The 20,149-nt window shown below is 33.1% G+C and overlaps 1 protein-coding gene across 2 annotated transcripts in view; it reads right to left on the reverse strand.

Annotated features, from left to right (window-relative positions):
- Liprin-beta (liprin-beta 1) overlaps positions 1–20,149 on the reverse strand; it is a 387,502-nt gene that overhangs the window by 223,475 nt on the left and 143,878 nt on the right. For both annotated transcript variants that reach the window (XM_075358205.1, XM_075358203.1), the window contains one exon: positions 11,926–12,053. In XM_075358205.1, the coding sequence (XP_075214320.1) occupies positions 11,926–12,053 (128 nt within the window). The remainder of the gene's footprint in view (positions 1–11,925; positions 12,054–20,149) is intronic.

The following is a 20,149-nucleotide window of genomic DNA, read 5'->3' on the forward strand; positions in this document are numbered from 1 at the left end:
CGAGAGAAATGTCTATTTTCTTAGGAATCCCTATACCGTTTTCAGGAGCTACTGATGTCTAATTTCAAATCATCTACAACCGTTTGATCCTAGGTGTTGGCACCTAACGTATAATAAAGTAAAAAAACTAATAAACAATGTTAATTCGAATTCATTAGGCCGACTGCATAAGCTAAAACCCACTATTAACGAAGTAAACTAGTCACTTGATTAACGCAGCGTTGGATAAGTCTGTTTATATCGTCTAAGACAAACAGGCGTACTTGATACTCGTAACGGTTTTACAGTGTAAAAAACCACCATTCATTACCTTTTCGACGGCTGATATAGTGACTTGTTTATCACACTTTACAAGGAGTTTATCCTATGTCTTCTCTTAAATTTCCAACGATATCCTCTCTCCGAGAAGGGAGAGAGAGAGAGAGAGAGATTATTTTAACCATCCCGCTTTCCTCTAGAACCTACACATACAAATTCTCAAATACTCTACCTAAGAAACATTTCTACACAGACGGTCATACTACTCGCTGAAATTCTCATTCCTCAATACTATATTATCCCTTCTCACAGATACATAAATTCGTAATCATCGCCTTACTCCTTATTCTCATTCCTAAACCGGTTTCTCGCGCGGTTCATATTACAGTTTCTGCCACTCTGAACCTTACGTAAACCTTACTACATAACCTCTGAATTTTTTCTGCATAAATAGCGATTTTGTAGGAGTATTACTAATGCACCATCAAGATTTGGCATCTATTCATATCATCCCAGTCCATCACCATTTTTTTTTCTAAAAATTAAATAAAATTAATCCCCCCTAATAAAGAAGCTACTGTAATAAATTTCGTAATTTTAAGTTGAGACTTAAAGGTGATCAGATAAAAACAAACGGAAATTAAAAAGATATCCAGAATTTTGAAACAATAATTATAGCTCTTTTGGTTTGTAAGACAAACCCGCCGTGAAAAACTATTTTTTAACCGATTTAAAAATGTTTCCCACTATGTTACTTTTATGTTACCAACAAACACGTAAAAGATAAAAAATTAATTCAAACAGAATTAACAGAACAGAAATCGCGAGATTAATAAAACTTAAGACATTAAATACTCGTACACACAAGCAGATATACGAGGAACATTCGGAAAGTTCACGGTCTCACAAAGAAAACAGGATTTTTACTTTTTTTCTTTTTTTAATTTTTCAACGTAGTCACCTTGTAATTCGATACCTTTAGACCAATACATTTCCGACTTTCTTTTCAATACTTCACAATAATGCAAACTGTCTAACAGTTCAAAATAAGCGGTTGATCTTTAATCATTTGAAGTGAATCTTCGTATTGCGAGCCACTAGTTCAGTTTGGAAAGAGCAAGTAATCAATGGGAATTAAATCTGGTGAATACAACGCGTGTAGAAGAACTACGAAGCGTAAATCATAAGAGTTTTGCAACACCAACCCGAGACGTGTGTGAAAACGCATTTATTCCTGGTGAAAACAGTTCATTCTATTAGGCCGGATGTGGACGTTGAGCCTGAATAGCACCCTTCTATCGTCAAGTAGTGACCCGTCCTGCTTTTTTCCAGGTAGTCTATATGATCATCACACTAAAAGAATAAAAAAATCCCAAAAATTGTCATGAGTTTTCCTGTATATGGAACCGTTTCGCTTTCTTTGGCCCACTTTCACCTGACCCGTAACCGCTGTTTGATCACTGGTATGTAATGGTGAATCCATGTCTCACCTACTAATGCAAAACGTCGAAGAAACTCGGCGGAATTGCATTTAAATAAATCTAAACACCCTCCCTCCATTAGTGTTTAATCAAATGCATTTCCGGTCAATTGATAACAAACGCGGGACCAACTTTTTCATACCCAAATCATCATGTAAAACGTAGGGTAAACACCGTCAATCGAGATGATTGCGATATCACCAAGCTCGTGTACTTTCAGTCGACCGTTTAATATGACACTGTGGATTTCTGCGTTGATTTCATCGGTCGTAGCGCCATTTAGCGTCCCAAGCGTTCTTCATCTTACGTACGACCAAGTTTAAATTCAGCATGCCATTTTTCTACCGTCGAAAACGAAGGAGAAGAATAATTTAAAGTAAATGTAACTCTTTTTGAATGTCCGTCGGGGTTAAATATTTTAAAAGAAAGTACTACTTCATAACAACTTGAATGAGAAAATGTTAAAACTAGTTTTACTTTAGCCACAAACAAACAACTAAATGCACACATGTAAAACTTCGCAGCAAGCCATCAAAAGGATCATACTTGATAAATATCATTGTCATACTTGCGCCGTTGCTATGGCAAGCCGGGAACTTTCAAAAAAAAAAAAATATATATATACATTACTATAATTTAATATTTGTATGAGAATAATTATTTCCATCAAATTTTATTAATCCATGATAAATAAAATTAACAGTAATGAATCAATAGTAAATAATTTTAAAATAATTCTTTAAAGTTTAAAGCGCTTTCGTAGTATGTTATTGTTATATTCAGTTCGAACAGTTATTGTTAAAATAAACAATGAACAAAGTCTATTTAATAGAAAATATAATAACAATAAGCGAGCTAAATCGATAATTAAAACATCGTTTATATTTTACAGTTAATGGAAAACATTTTATTATTATAAAACCCTGTCTGTTTATATTGATTCAAATTATCCAAAAACCTTTAATCACAATAATCACTTTTATTTCAAATTTACACATTAAGGGTCAGTCAAATATAAATCAAGCATTTGTTTATAACATTTATTAAACAGAATAAAAATACTAAATACATTTATTTATTTCAAAGTCGTCTCCCTGAAGCTCTACAAATTTTTCCCAAAGAGAACTGTGAATCCTTATTACAAAAAAAATTGAGGAGTGTCGCAAGCCAATTTCGCACGAAATCCTTTACTTTGTTGTCGCTCTGAAATTGATGTTATTCCAGTACCGCCTTTAATTCCCTAATAAAAAAAATCACAGGAGGACTATAAGGGAGATGCCCTGCCCCCTCAGGTGTTCTAAGATTTCACAGTAAATTTAGTCCGGTTTATCCTAAGAGCGAAAGGTTGTGCGAGGTCTGGCGGTTGTACGACTGTTATCGTGAAGGAGCATCACATCTCTGACTGGCTGATGTGAAGCCTTCGGTAGGCGGCGTTCATTTTTTTTCAAGAGCCGGTAGTAATGTACAGCATCAACAGGGCGACGTTCGTGGACAAAATCGACGAAAATCGCCTTTCTCACCCCAAAAGACGGTTGCGAGGACGTTTCTGGCTGAAGGACGCCTATTCACAGGGCAAAACTCTCCACTCCTACTACCGTTCACAATCGCAGATTTCGACTAGGGATTGTATTGATGGACCCGTCTCACGGGTGGCTATTCGTTTCTCGGGTCTGTTTCTGATTTTGCGTCAAAAGTCTTGAAACCCAGTCGCACAGGCTTTGCGGAACTCAAGATGTTTTGTGAAAATATATTATGACACTTCCAAGACTGACTCCCAGTTCCGAACCGATTTCATCAACCGAAAAGGTGCCGAACGTTTTCAACGAGGTCACGTATCGATCTAATGTCGTCATCCATCAAACTTGTTCTTGAACGCGCCAATAGTGTGTCTCTCATTTTCTACAGTTACACGCCGTCCTGTAAGTTTGCTGTATGTTGCAGGCTCGGGTTTGTCTTCATATCCCGAAACTCCACATCTTTATTCGTAAGAAACTTCACGATACGTTGTCAACCGACTTGTTGCTTGGATATGACGCTACTGACCAGAGACAAAATACCGAGGTGACTGGAGCGTTCATCCACTCTTCATATCTTCACCGTCAACATCCCTCTGCGCCAGCCCACACATCTTCGTACAGGAGCCTAGAAGACGAAAGTCCATTTAAATTTGACTGAACCTATCATAATATTGCACCTTTCTCAGACGATCAAACTGTTTATTTTTTTCATATTTTTTATTGCAAACTAGAGATACGTTAATCGATCCAAAGATTAAAATCAAAGTTGGCATTATTTAACCAGTTATTTAGGAGTAGAATTATGTATTATCTTTTTCCTTTTCTTACTAATCGTTTCATTTTTTCAAACCATTTAGTCATTATTCATTTTGCTTTTTTTAATTTAATTAAGCTTACTTGGAATTTGTTCAATTTGTCTTAAACTGAATGAATGTCTGATTATTCTTTTTCACGAAACTTTTCCTTTTATTATAATTCTCTACTCTAAGACTGTTATTTCCTTTTATTTTTTTTTTATGTCGAAATTTGTGTATACGATCAATAACAGAGACGGCGATTTATTTTCTTGAAGTTTTACTTCATTAATCTTTTATTTTCTATCAGAAAAGTATTTCGTAGTTTTTTCCGAATATCAGTTACCACCTCGATCGCACAAATAATATTTAATAAAATGATTAATAACATTAAGCGATAACTTGCGATAGAAGAGAAATATAAGAAACCCGTTTCAAAGAAATAAAAATTTGGAAAGGAGAAATAAGGCCGCAAGAAAACAAGCCTTGAAATGGGGACACATCAAAAAAATATTAAGGAAGCAACAAAAAAATAACCGAACAGATTTCTCGGGTCTGAGAAATACCTACGCATCAATACTTTAATTGTTTATAAACGAATGAAAATTGTAAATTGTAATTATAATTTTTGTTAGGCCAACCTGTGTATTAATTCGGATACCTGGAGGGTAACAGTTAGGTGCGGATACATATGAGTGGTGGGATTTATAAAAACTGTGAATGAAGTAGACTACAAAGGAGATACTCAATAACGTTGAGTAACAAGAGATACTGGAGGTAATTGTATAATTATAGCTAAGAAAAGGCGTTGAGATCTGATGCCTAGAGAAGCAGTAGATCTTGGATGTTCCTGATATGGATTAATATTAGGTTGGAGCACACCGCATTACAGGTAGAATGATTTGATTGCGCATTAATGCATGCTACATAACAGCAGATAATTTGGTTTTGTCTATTCTAAAGGGACGGATCACCACTATCCGCTAGGAAACTTACAACAGGGCTTGAACGAAAAGCCAGACGGATATATGAAGGGTGAACTTCATCGAGCATCTTTAGAGCGGTGGCCCGTGCGGACGAATAAGCCAAGCAGCCATAGTCCAAGCAGAAACGGACCAGAGCTCGGTAGAAGCGCAACATGCATATACGATCGGCTCCCCTGCGAGTATTAGACAAAACTCTCAGAACGTTTCAAATTCTCAAATATTTTACCTTCAGCTCCATCAAATGTGTTACCCACGTCAGTCGTTCATCAAAGTACAATCCTAAAAATCTAACCCGCGTGGATGGTTCAACCGGTTCGTCGTATAAAAACACTTGAAGGTCAACATGTTCCCTCGACCGGGAAAAACAAATGCATTTCGTTTTATTCCGGGGTAAACGTGAATTCAGTCGATTTAAACCACGATTCTAAGCGGATTATTGTATTTTGAAGTACTCTCTCGACAGTAGCTAAAGTTCTACATGCAACGTAAATAAAAATATCATCTAAACACAATGAATACATAACCGGTTTACGCACGCCGTTTGTTATAGCATTTACGGCTACGGCAAACAAAGTAGCACATAAAACATGTATTCCGTTTTCTAGAGTGAAACTTTTGGATATCGTCGTTCCAACTCGAACGGGCCGATTATTAAGGAAACCCCTCATGAATGCAAGGAGATTTCCTTTTACTCCAATAATAAAGTGTATTTAGTATTCCTCTCCACGCCGTGTCGTACGCCTTCTGCAAAACGAAAGTGCAGCAACCAGGCATTGGCGAATTAAAAGGAGTTTTTAATAACAGTTTCCAGGGCAACTACATGATCAATAGACGATATACCTTGGCGGAAACCGCATTGCTAGGGGACCATTATAGCGTTTCTCGCAATGTACCATACTAGACGACGGTTTACCATTCATTCCATCATCTTTCACACGATACTGGTAAAGGAGGTGGGAAGACAACTTGAGAGGCAAGTTATGTTATTAATAATAACTTGATGTTTGCAAGCGATAGAAACTTAGTGCGTATAAACTGTTATTACTCCATGAAAATAAATCTAACGATACGCCGCAAAGAGTTCAATTTGTCAATTATGTTAGACCGGTTCTGCTAACGAAAACTACCTGTAGCGCATTTTATATTTTGATAAAGCGACATTTCATGTTCATAGAGCCATAAATTCCCATAATTATCGAGAATGGGGCTCAGAAACTCCGCATGAGCCGAGAGTGAATGGCTGATGAGCTGTCATAGATAATCGAGAATTTTTAACCCGTTTTTTTTCAAGAGAATAATAGTAAGGGCATAATGTACTCGAATACATTAGAGAAATTCGTGTGTCCGAAGACTGGAAATATGGAGGGCCTTATTTTCTAACACGAGGAGCCCCTTCACGTCACGCAAAAACTGTGCGGACTGCACTGACAGATTACCAGAACGCCGGATAGGCGTTTAATAACCCACCGCACCGCTTGGCCGCTGTGAAGTTCGGATTTGACGCCGACGAATTTTTTTTTTGAAGCTATGAAAAAGACATCGTATATCAAGATAAAATTCATCCGCTCGATAATACCAGCCGTGAAAGCGATTCCTGCAAACATGTTATTTGTGGATTACTGGATTGCCATCTGCAGAGCTGTAAATAGTGCTAATATTCAGTGACATTAAGATGTAAAAAAAATTAGACTTTGTATACTTTCATGAAATAAAACATATATATTTGTAATTCTAAATGTAATAAAGTAAATTTAATTTAAAACCATGAAATTCTTTATACCTGTATATATATATATATATATACACACACATACAGGTGTATGTACAGTTTGTATATTATAGTATAGTATCGTATAGTATATACAATATATATATATATATATATATATATACTGTACATACTCCCAAACATACACACGTTGTTTCAAAATTTTAAAATTCGTAACCTAAAAAAATATACATAATTTTATTAAAAAATTAATAATTTGTAACAAAGCTACCGACCACTCACATGCTTTATTCCAAAAGAGGGTAGGTCTTTTGTGAACTAAACCGCACAGTAATTAAATCTATTACCAAAACGCAACAAAATAATAAATACGTAAATGTAAAAGTAAATTTAGAAACAAAGTACAGTAATTTAATTATTAACTTAACAGTATATACACCGAGCAAACAACGCCTGCACGCATATTTATGCGATACATAAAACGTATACAGTAAATAAATACCATGACAAAAAGTAATGCATACGTGGTGTATCTGTAAACGAATGATAGCAAAAGCATCAGAACGCACACCCATACGTCTTTATTATTCAATTCGGTTATTCATTCGACATAGAATTCAAATCTATACCGAATATATACTGTCATGATGAGAAACGAAAAACTCATTTCCCATTTTCCATTATTCTTCTATATATATATATATTTTGTATATATATATATATATATATATATATATATACACACGAGTATGTAGATGAATGACGCATATATTTAGTTTTTACAGTAATATTGTTACTGTTGAGAATTAACAAACTTGTTCATCATTCCTTCGTTTAAACTGAATAAATTTTATTTTTAAACTAAAATAGTTTTAAATAAACATATTACAAACCGTGGAATCGTTTCAGTTAATAAAGTTACAAATGAATCGCACCAAAAACCAAAACTATAAATGTCTGGTTCAAGTTTAAAAATATACTGTTGGGTGTTCTGTGTGAAACGGTATACCTAAATAAAAGCATCTGATTGACAATCGATAAAATATTAAGCTTTTTGCAATTGTCAGCAGTGAAATTAACAGCTTCATTCACAACTGACTTCCACGATTCATTTTTTACCAGTGTTTTTATTTCCAATACAGTGTTTTTAACACATGAAACCCGCATTTTTTGGGGGTGGTTGAAAATGTGTTTCGTTGAGTTCACGGAACATGTGAAGGGAATGTTTCATTAAGGTTTACAAACATCGATGTTTCAGACCGCAATGATGTGCGAAACTAAATCAATAAGTTCCTAGAGACTGAATTTGTCAAAGACATCCCCAAGTGTGCGGAAGACCGTTAATTCAGATAAAAGAAAAGTCGAATGATATTTCTAATCGGATATCTCAAACAAAAAATTTTAAGAAAAATTAGAACACGAAGTAGAAATCTGAAAGAGCATAAGCACAGAGCACCGACTATACATTTAAAACTACACCCGTATTAAAAAATAACTGCAATGCATCGACTCCAAGATATTGATTTTGCTAAACGTTTTCCCAGTGGTTTATGGATTATGTAAATGAAAAAAGAAAGACATTCTCAATGTAACATTTTTTTTAGATCCGACATCAGATCTTTTTTTTTCATGCTTTCACTGTTGACGCGAATTTGTGATAATCCTCACGAGATCTTTGAACAACCATTACAAATATATACATATATATATATATATATATATTGGAGTTTGGTGTTTTATATCGAATGGTAAAATATCTTGCAGTATTTCCAGAAGTAAACTCAAAACATTATTCCAATGAAATAATTTATTGTTTCATCGGCCGACTAAATGAGGAAGAAATTATTGAACCGTACATCCAACAACATTGGAGCACACATTCAATGTTTTGCTAAATTTTCTGCGTGAAGTTTTCGGAAATAGGATCACTTCAAAGCGCATCTGACCAGCGAGATTCCTTGGTATCACCCTACAGATGTTTATTTATAGGAAGCGAGGACAGAATCTGTATATAAGAGCAATTCTTATACCTCAGATGAACTAAAAAATACGTAACTGAATGTGCAAATGCGATCACTCCTTTGGTGCTTCGGCGTGTATTTACAGCCAAGTTTAAACGCGTTTAGGCATGCCTGAACTGAAATGCGTTTCCACGAACAAAAGGCCAGGAAAAACCCGAAAAGGAAATTATCGAAAGAACACAAAGGACAAAATGTGAAGAGAATGGAGAGGTACTAAAGAGATGTGAAGGAAACCGGAACTGGCCCTAAAGTAGACAATATCGAAAAGAAAAAAAAAATTAAATCATTATTTTACTCTTGAGAAAAAGTAATATCTCAAATAAATACCTGTTAAAAAAATAATAAATTATTTAATAACAAGATAAATAAAAGAATAAAATACAAAAATCTGAAAAAATAAACGCACATCATAAACCATTAATTATTATAACTGTACAAAATACACTATTACATAAACAAAATTACTAAAATTATACAGAAAACATTAAACAAACCAATGCAGGGGAAAAAACACGAATACTTTGATAAAATTAAACGCAAGTAGTTTTTCAATGGAGAATTGTAGCAAACATTTTTTGACAGATATGAAAAAAAAAGATAAAACAACCGATCTATATATTTCATACCATTATTTTCTTTTATTTATTAAACAAACATTAAATAAATTAGAACTGAAAACCAAACAAACAAAAATAATCGATTAAAAAAACGCCTACAGGTAAATCGTATAATGAAAATATGATGTTATATACAATAAAATAAAGATGAAATACAAATAAATACCTGAAAATAAAGATGTTATATACAATAATTTTCATATTGTTTTGTTACAAGCAAAGAGGTAATTAAAAATTACTATTACAAGAACTACCTATTACTGAACTTCCTATTGCAAGTACGTGTCCTAAAAAATACTGCAGTATTTACGGTATTTCCCTTCTCCATTATATTCCGAATATATATATATCGAATAATTCACGTCTCTATGTTTTCCCGTGAAAAAAGAAATCACCTACCCTCAAAAATATAGTCAAAGTCACATACTTCACCCCAATTTCTCTTGAATAAATAAACCCACCGTTTTTCATGATTTTTTTTTAACTAAAACTAATTTACTTCTTTTTCCTCCACTTTCCAAGATGCTTCCTCGTCCAATCGCAACTGCCCACCTTAATTTCCTTTTAGTTTCATATGAAATAAAAAAAAAAAACATCGATTAAGAGAAACAGTTACAGACCATTATCTTCTTTTTTAGACATAAGTACTCAGGTTTACAAATTAATGGAACTTCCCTGTCAACACAAAAACCCTTTAATAGAATGTCTGAACCGACTCGCTCGTCTCCAGAATTTAATCACAACGATTTTAAAAAGTTAATTTTATACGTTTCAATGACAAATAGGTGGATATTAATTAACGTAGTTGTTATGGTGTCAAAAGTATTTTAGAGATTTGAAAATTACGCAAATAAACGCTTAAAACGTTTTATTTTTATATAAATGTAGTACGCGAAATGAATTACTCAAAATACTGATTTTAAAATTCTACCTGATAATTTATTCATGCGATATATAAACTATCATTCACGGTTTACTAATAAAAGCGATAGCGACGATAACAAGCTTAACGTCGACACTGACTCTACAACATCAATGACGAAAGATTAACGCATCGATTCCGGTAAGACCTTCCGAAAATATATTTACACCTACTGAAAATAAAGAAAATATATCTTTACTTTCCCGGCTGGCGATACATGCTGCTATAGATGTAACGAGAAAATTAAATCGAAAAAATTGGTCTTTTTTAAGTTTTTTTATCTCAAGGAGACAATTTTTTTTTTAAAAATTAACAAAAAAACAGATTTAAATAAATTTCAAATAATCTGCGAAAAACATTTTTTATTCCAGCGCTTCCAGGTTCAAAAATATCTAACTTTACCAAACATTTGTGCGTATGTACGTCGACCTGTATTTCGATTTATAATTATGGACCCCCGTTGACCGATTTTCTTCAAACTTGGTAGACAGGTACTACTTTCGGAAGAAAAGAATGTATTAATTAAATTTTTGCAAAAAGTAGTGAGAGTGTTTGGGCCGGAAAAATTTTAAATCTTTACTGGAGCCCTTAAGAAAAAGAAGTTTCTTACAAAAGTTGAAGTTTTTTTTTAATTGAGATCGCTTACTTGATAATAATTTTAACACTACCTTTGATACCTTTTGGTAGTTATCAAGAACTACCGCAAATCTATATTTGATATTCACTCCTATCCAAAAAATGACTATATATTTTTCCCTTTTTAGCTATATTTTGCTTCGGAAAAAGAGTTAATGAGAAAGTTTTAAACAACTTTATTTTGTACATCGGTAGGTTTTCAAAGCAGTTTATTTTTTTGCCCGTGTTTTTTTCCCCGGCTTTTTTTCTAATACGTGAAAAGAAAGTCAAACGAGTTAGAAATATTCATGCTATAAAAATCAGAAAAAGAGGGATAAAATCTCCATCCTCTGTTTAGAAAGTTCTACGTTTGAATCCTGGTTAGGTTTTCATTAGTATATAACATTATATACATTTTATTTTCAAGTATAACGTTTGCTTATACCGAATTACTTTCTACAGTGAATTACTCGTTTATTAAAATTAAGAAAAAAAAATCTAAACCTAGTACCTACGCCACAGTTTTCTAATAAACCTCATAAAACCACGTTATTGTAATTAATCAAGCTATTAATGTATTTAAAAATCGCTACGCAAATAAAAATAATAATTTTAATAATTAATAAATTGGACAATTTAAAAGTCGCAAATTTTAATTATTCCATTACAACAGAATCCAGAAATAAATAAAACCTGAAAAAAATAGAGCATTAAATGTTAAGAAATGTAAAAAAAAAAAAACTGAAACAAAAAAACAACTTTATAGTTAATCCAGATAATATATATAAGAATGATTTAAAAAAACAAAAAATTCGAATATATATATATATACTTGTAAACACCATATCTGAAAACTGTCAGTCCTGACAAAATAGATGAATAATACATGTTAAGTTTGATTATAACAGAGAGTGTAGTAGACGAGGAAGAAAACATGACAATGGAACTGTTAATTATGGACAAGTTGTAGAACATTAAAAGTTACCTCTGAAATCCAAGCACGGATAACAGCGGCCGTTGAAGGATCTGGTGGGGGTGGAGCGGGTGGTTCCTGTAGTGCAGCAGCTAAACGTTCAGCCGCTTCTAACGCAGGATTACCAACCACACGGCTTCCTGAAAACAAAAAACAAAAAAAATTGTAATTATAAGAAAAATTATTAAATATATAATCTACAATGTAACATGTAATAATTTTTATAACGATTATTTATTTATCTGTAAATTTCCAGACGATTATAGGAAATAAAACTGGAAAAATATTCCAGTTGAAGAAAATATAATTCCCTGAATTTTTTTACATTTCTTGAAATTTCAAGGTCGTCTGATTTCAAAAATATTTAAAATTTTGATAACGAAATTCTCTACTTGATAGATGTGTATTTGTGCCAGCGTTGTTATGACACAGTAAAAAATTTACCAAATATGAAATTTGATTTAGTGAATGCGTGTAGGAGGAAGTGATTCTGTAAACATTTTGTAAAGCTCGGATGAGGGTGGAACACTGCAATTCTTTTTTAGCATATTAAAAAAAATAAATAAATATTTTATTCTGATCTATACAAAATAATATGTAACTACAAAAAAGGCGGGCCTATAGCCCGCCACGAAAATATTACACGGTTTATATTTTGTTAAATGTTTTTGCTAATTGTAACCAAATAACGTTCATGAATTAAACGTACTAAAGCAACAAAACTTTTACAACGAAAGCTTCAAAATTTTTAACACGAGTTGTGTTTTTTAATACAACTCTAACCCAAAGTTTTCCTTTTTTCCCCCAAAAGACAAATATAATTTTAGATAAATCGTTCATATCAAAAAGTATAAACCTTTCGAAAGAATGAATCGTTCGTGCGCTGCGCCCAGCTGCCCGGCGTAGTAACATTCGTCCGCTCTGCGCCAATAGCAGCTAAAATAAAAATTTGACCACAAACCAAGCACCATCCTATTTTATGGAGAGTGACATAGACCGCTTCAGGAACGGGTAGATATTTTACAACGTGATAAAATAAAATGTCCTAGTATACGAATTAATAGATCAAAGGAAACCGACGATCAGAACAGCATCACAAAATACACAATTAATTATAAAATAAAAAGGTATAGATCCCAATAAAGTACGAGTTCGTATGTATACATCGTACATATTAATTATTTAAAATACAAAAACTTTGAATAATGTTAAGGTAGATATATGAAAATACTAAATGTAGAAAAACTTATAAAACAATACACAGTGCAGAAATGAGAAATATTTGAGTACATATTTACGTATTCGTTGAACGGAATGAAGAAATATTTATATTTTCTAATTAAAAATTCATCGAAAGAATAATATTTTTTCTATAAAGAAACATTTTTTAATTGAATTTTAAATAAATTCGTGGAAAAACCTTTTAAATGGTTCGGTAATTTATTAAAAAATGGTAATAAAAGCACAATAAATAGCTTACTTGTAAACCTAAATACTATGTTAACAAAAAAAATGTGTCTGGTTTAATAAAGGTAGACGGGTAAATTTTTTATGAAGAAAATGAAAAAGTTTAATTAGAAATAATACCCCTATAAAAATATTTCATGACTTTCATTATTTTTCAAATTAGCTACGGAATAAATTGCTTTCTAGTATTCCCGACTTAGGTATTAATTTAAAAAGAATTTTTAACATTCTAATTGCCAAGTTATCATTGTTACACATGAAACAATATAAACGTTTACGCGTTAGGATTTAGAATGTCTACGTTTAATACAATTCAAAGTTTACATAAACGGCTTACATAATATTTATATAGAATCAGCAATCAACAACCTTTATACAGCTTTACAACCGTTAAATATATATAAATTAAATCTGGCAAATTCTTCCACCTCAAAACGATCTTATTTTTCGGTATAAGACCATTAAACCCCTAAGTCTCGAAGGGGCCACTAAATAACTCCGCTTTATGTTAAGTTAAATTCAGTACATACATGCATTCTTATCTTAGCATTTTTTTTTTTAAATGTTGCCTCAAAATTCCCCAATACCCCGAAAATCAAAGTTTTTTAGCGATTGGATTTCAATTAATCACACATCTCAGGCACGGACGACCTGAGACTGTACAAGACTACACTTCATTTACATTCATACATATCATCTTCATTCATCCTCTGAAGAAATACCTTACGGTGGTTCCGGAGGCTAAACAGAAAAAAGAGAGAGGCGTAATAGTAGTAGTGCAAGTAACCTAAATGGGGACAATATTAGGGAAGGGGGAGCGATAAAAATGTTTTAAATATCAATTTTTTTTAACACTTCTTTTTTTTATTTTCATTTTTTTCCCCCCGCTATATAAGAATGAATAAGCAATTCCAACAAAGTATTACAACTTTCTTATCCTTTCTTTTTTTTATTACCTTTAAATGAATTTTCGACATTTCTCGATAAAATTATGCGAGTTGTTACAACAGTATGTAAATCCAATTTATACAACAACCCAACGAGTAACTCGATATTTTAGTTCACAATTCCCGAATGACTTAAAGAGACTATATGATTTAAGGGAAAAGGCAGGACTTTTTTTGGGGAATATTTTATTACCCAGGTACTTCCTATTATGGCCTCGCCATTTCTTGAGGACAATAAACAAGGAGAAAAAGATTATTTAATTTCTTATATTTAACGATACGAAGGCAAAATAAAAAATCAAATCCAAAAAAGTTGTGATTTTCCTTCACGATTACGCTCGATCTGATCGGCTAACAAAACGATGTTCACCGTTTCGGTTTCCAGCTGTCGGAGAACCCACTGTACAGTCTTGATAGCTGCAAGCGATTTTCATATTTTTGGCCCATTATAAAAACAGCTGTGAGGGGATCAGTATTTTTCTGATGAAGAGGCCACGAAAACTATACAAAAAATATCTACACAGTAAGCCGCAAAAGTTTTCCAGAAAGAAGTTTAAAAGCTTATTAATAGATGGAGAGGCTTCGAAGTATTGGAGGAATTATATTGTAAAAATAAGCATATTTCATTTTTGTAAGCTCTCAGAAAAAACTATTTTTTTGAAAAAATTTCTCTTTTTCTTAGTTTTAATAATAATCAGTTTTAACCACAACTCTCTTTTTGTCAAATGATGTTTCCGCTGTCAAAACCTAACCAAATACTATAACGTCTGGTATTTGACATCGTAAAATGTATACGGAGATTTTTTTTTTGCAAATGAAAAGTGCGAGTATAACAAAGAAGAAAAAATGATGAAAATAAAAAAGACAAATAAATTTATAAAGATAGAACTCTTATATAGATAGAAATTTTATAATACAGTACAATTTTGAAAATCAAGAAAATCCGGGAGAATAAGATAACAGTTGAGGCAATAGATATTGTTTTGAAACCATTATTGCTTGAAAAAGAATAAAGGTTCCGATGTGTCTCCGAGGAATTTAAATTCAACTTTGGAGGTAGTGTTGGTTAAACTTTGTCCGATTAGAGTTCTTGTTCTTCTGCCGATGCCGAATTCTTTTAGTGTTTTAAAGAGTGATTGTCTGTCAATGGAATCGTACGCTTTCTTGAAACTCACGAACGCGACTACGGTGTTGGTGCATCTTAGTGCTTGAGTCTCAAGATGTTTTTGAGGCTGAAAATTTGTTCCGCGCTGGATATCCCCTTTCTGAATCCTCCTTTGTATTCTCCTGTTATATGGTCTGCTTGTTCGTAGACTCTGTATAATAGGGCTTTGAATAGAATTATTTTAGGTTTCAAGTAGAAGTGATATTCCTCTACAGTTGTCGGTGCCCAATAGATTTCCTTTCTTGTGCAGTGGGTGGATGAGCGTACATTTCCAGTTATCTGGTACCTCCTCCGTCTTCCGTATCTCCTCGCAGATCTGTTGTATTTTCTTCACGAAGGTTTTTTCTCCATATTTTAACATTTCTGCCACGATACCGTCTTCTCCTGGTGCTTTTATGATGAATCTGATTTCTTCTTCTGTGGATGGTACTAATTCCGCATCGGGATTCTTGTTCGTTTTGAATTTCAGTCGTTTCTTGGGTTCGTCATAGTCGAGTAGTTTGTTGCTCGAGCTGCCATCCCCTTTCTTGAAGTACAAACTTGCTGACTAGTATCCTCGTAGTTTTCCTTTGAAAATCTTATAGAAATCATTACTGTTACCAATCTTGAACTCTTTCTCTATTTTTTCCAGTTGTGTCTCGTTGTATTTCCTCTTGGTGTATGTTATTTTTTCGTTGTTTCCTTCCTTTGTTTCCTAAATCTGTTCCACGTGTCCTCTCTTTTGTTGGGAGTGCCAGAGTTTTTACGCTTCTGTTCTTTTCTCCAGTGGCTTTCACAGCCTCCGTTCCATCATCTGTGTCTCGGTTTTCTTTTTGTTCCCGCTATCCCTTTCGTTGAGTTGAACAGGGTTTCTCTTTAATTTCGTTTCAATCTTTGCCTAAATCTTGTTTTTCCAATCGTTTTCGTATCGATTATATCCTAATGTTTTCGTATCTTTCTTTTTTTCTTTTTTCCTGTTTAGCCTCCGGTAACTACCGTTCAGATAATATTTCATAGGATGATTGAGGATGATATGTATGAGTGCAAATGAAGTGTAGTCTTGTACAGTCTCAGTTCGACCGTTCCTGAGATGTGTGGTTAATTGAAACCCAACCACCAAAGAACACCGGTATCCACGATCTAGTATTCAAATCCGTGTAAAAATAACTGGCTTTGCTAGGACTTGAACGCTGGAATTCTCGACTTCCAAAACAGCTGGTTTGGGAAGACGCGGTTCACCACTAGACCAACCCGGTGGGTTAATGTTTTCGTATCTATTATGGGTTCTCCAAACGTACTCTGCATAGGTCTTTTTGGTTGTAATTAATCTTTTATTTCCAAAATGTAGTGATGTGAATCCATTTGGTTAATTTTTTTGTTTTGAAGTTTAAAATTTCCTTTCGATTTTTAGTTGTTATCGCTATTCATGGACAATTTGGAATTCGCCTATTTTAGGGAAAATTCACGTTTCCCGTCTTTCTTAGGAGGGCATTGAAAAACGTTGACATTAGTTTTAGGTTAAACATTCTGCAGAAGGAAATTAAGGTCTTTCTCCGTTTCTATTTGTTATCTTGTGGCCAGGGTATTCTATATTTCTTTTCCATGACGATTTTTACGTTGAAATCGCCAACTAGTATTTGACATGGTGTTGGTAAATTTTCGTTGTTATTTGTTCTAAAAGTTCTCAATGTTTCTCCATTTTTTCGGTAAATTTTCAATTGTATCAATTTATTAGAGCGTGTGAGATGTCATAGTGTCTTTATTTGCCGATTTGAAACATATGGTTGATATTCTTTCCGAGGACGATTAAAGGTCGACGATAGCTTTCTCGATGTTCCTCTTTACTATGAATGTTGTCCCTAGGACATTTGCTCCGATGTTGTTCTTGATGGTTGGTTTTCCTTTATAGATTGTATAGTTCCCAGTATCCACGGGTAGTTCGTTTCCTGAACCTTGTTTCTTGCAGCGCAAGGATGTTGATGTTACGTTCGTCAAGTGTATCTATTACTTGTTTAAGTTTGCCTGTTTGTACAATTGTACTAACGTTAAGTGTTGCAAGTAGATGTTTTTTCTTGGGTCGGATTTTTGTAGTAAAAGATGTTACAATTCCAAGAAGCTCCGATACTTCCGTACATGTAGTTCCGGGCTCTCTAGAATAAGGTGACGCAGTTGCAATGCTCATTTTGGGTGACAGAGTGAGGGATTCTCGTTGCCGATTACCCTCTGGAGTAGTTACTGATCGCCTACCCAGCAGCACCATCCAGGCAGTGGAGGCTCGAACGTCGAGTCCCAACTCTTTTTTCGGAAACTCCTTCCGGATTGTGTTGCGCCTTTTTTGTTTTGGAAGATAGGATGTCATATATATATATATTTATTTTTTTTTTTGTAGAACATCAGAATCTTTAACGATTAATGAACTTTCTTGGTGAATTTGCTTTCTTATCTAAACATAATAATCGGAGTTTAAAAATTCCAGGTGATCAGACAATTTCTGGCAGTATATTTAAAAAAAATAATTTCATTAATCCAAGAAGATAAAAATATTCCTTACTAGGAAAGGAAAAACTATTTAAAAAAAAGTTCAAATAGGTGCGCGTGCACACAATGTACGATCCAGAAGAAAGAGAGAAAGACAAAGGGGGGAGGGAATAATTGTGCTTATGTAGTGTCGTAGTAGTATAAATAACTTCCACTCGCTAATGAGGGTAGATAATGAATACTGAACGAGAATGCTTTTAAGCGCAAAGTACAAAAACAATTATTAACGCTTTATATTGTTAGGAAGGGATGTTTTTACTGGACCGCAACAAGTGAAAGGGTAGAGTATATCAACTGAAATGCTAAACAAGTCAAGTTACTAGTAAACTCTCTCCCCCCCTCTTTCTTTCTCTCTCTCACTTTTTCACACTAACGCACACACTCATAATGAAGCACAGATTATATATAACGTACTATAAAAAAAAGAAAAAGAAAAACATTACTACTACTTCTATTACTACCACTACGTCATTTTTCAGTTGGTGCGATAAATTCCGCATCATTAATAGCTACATAATTAAAAATAAGTTATCGAATGTAATTTATAGACGCCAGTGTTTCATCTTATCACATAATTATAATAAAATTTAAGCTAATTAAAAGAAGTCAGCAAACACATCTCAACTTTTCCTTTATTCGTAGAATATAAAATTTATATTTCTCAATTTAAAATCCTCTTATTCCGATTTAAATTGTTTAAAAGAATTATTTATCTTACGATCTTACTTATTTAGCCTATTTAATCTATCGATTAAATTAAAGAAATAAAAATAAATAAAAATTTACCAAAATGATTCCTTACATCAAACAAATATTTTTTACAATTAACATTGCCCTGTAATCTATTATTAAATATTTACTTTAAATATTTTTATGTATATCAAATGAAATAAATATTCTTACTTTAAACAAATTTTTTAAACCTCTGAATTAAAAAAGTAAGAAAATTACGTACAATTGACCGACTGAAGCGAACTCTGTTTTCACTCAACCTTTCACACATTTCACCTTAGTTATGGCCGATTACATTTTCTGATTTTTATGTAATCTTTCTGAGTGGTTTCTTACTATTAGGCGTATGACATATGTGTAACAATTTTTCATAAATTTATCCTTTTAAAAATGGCGGCTATAATTTCTGTAACGACAAGGTAGTAGCTGATCAACGGAAAAGAAAATTTCCGAACCACCATTGCTAAAACGGAATATACAGTTTTCTACCGTACATGAATCGACCTCGAGATCACTTGAAGCGTGTGTATCCTTTAAATGTAAAAATACAAACTCCTTCCTCGATCAATACGGGCACTGTAGATCATAACACAACTAAACCATTCCATAACTCATTACGATCAATTCCGTTTTTTTACTTATGATAAATCTTTTTACTTAACAACGTCAAAATCCTTGAACAGATCGATCGGTTAAATTTAATAGAAACTGAGTTTAGTCTATCGCTTACTAAACTGCTAGTTAAAATTTATTCTAAGCCCTAAAAAAAAACAGAGGACTGGAAATTATTCAGTCTGACAATCTCGTACCTGTTTTTACGCAAAGATATGCGAGAAAACCGGTACGAGAAATCTTTCCATTTTAAAGATTTCAACCGTATCGTAGCCGTTTATCAATCGATTTAAATAAATGAGGTGTCATTTTGTTCACAATAAAAATCTTAACATCTAATAAAAACATTATTCGATAAAATTAATATTTACAGAGTGATTAATGATTAAAAAATTAAAATTCCCGCCATTTTAGAATTATCAAAGGAAAAATGTTGAAACATATCTATTTTGTAGATATTGTCGGGTATAAATTTTATTACATTATCTCAATCCGTTCTTAAGGTAAATTTTAATCGAAAATACACAAAACAGCAAATGATGTTTTTTGTTTATTTTGAGTGATGAATCACTTCCTTAATTTGGCGAATACCTCCCGGGACATCCCACTGGGGAAAAATAAAACAAGAAAATTTTAAATATGAATACCGTGATGCGTTCTTGCTCAATGGAATCAAAACTAGAAAATAATGATGAATATCCTCCCTCTGCTAATTCCAATCGACTTAAAATTTTGGAATTTTAAATAACTTAAGTACTTTCAACGCACTACAGCTCAATCTTTTTACTAACACTAT

The sequence above is a fragment of the Lycorma delicatula genome, chromosome 2 (genome assembly GCF_047948215.1).
Source record: "Lycorma delicatula isolate Av1 chromosome 2, ASM4794821v1, whole genome shotgun sequence".
Classification (NCBI taxonomy): Eukaryota; Metazoa; Arthropoda; class Insecta; order Hemiptera; family Fulgoridae; genus Lycorma; species Lycorma delicatula.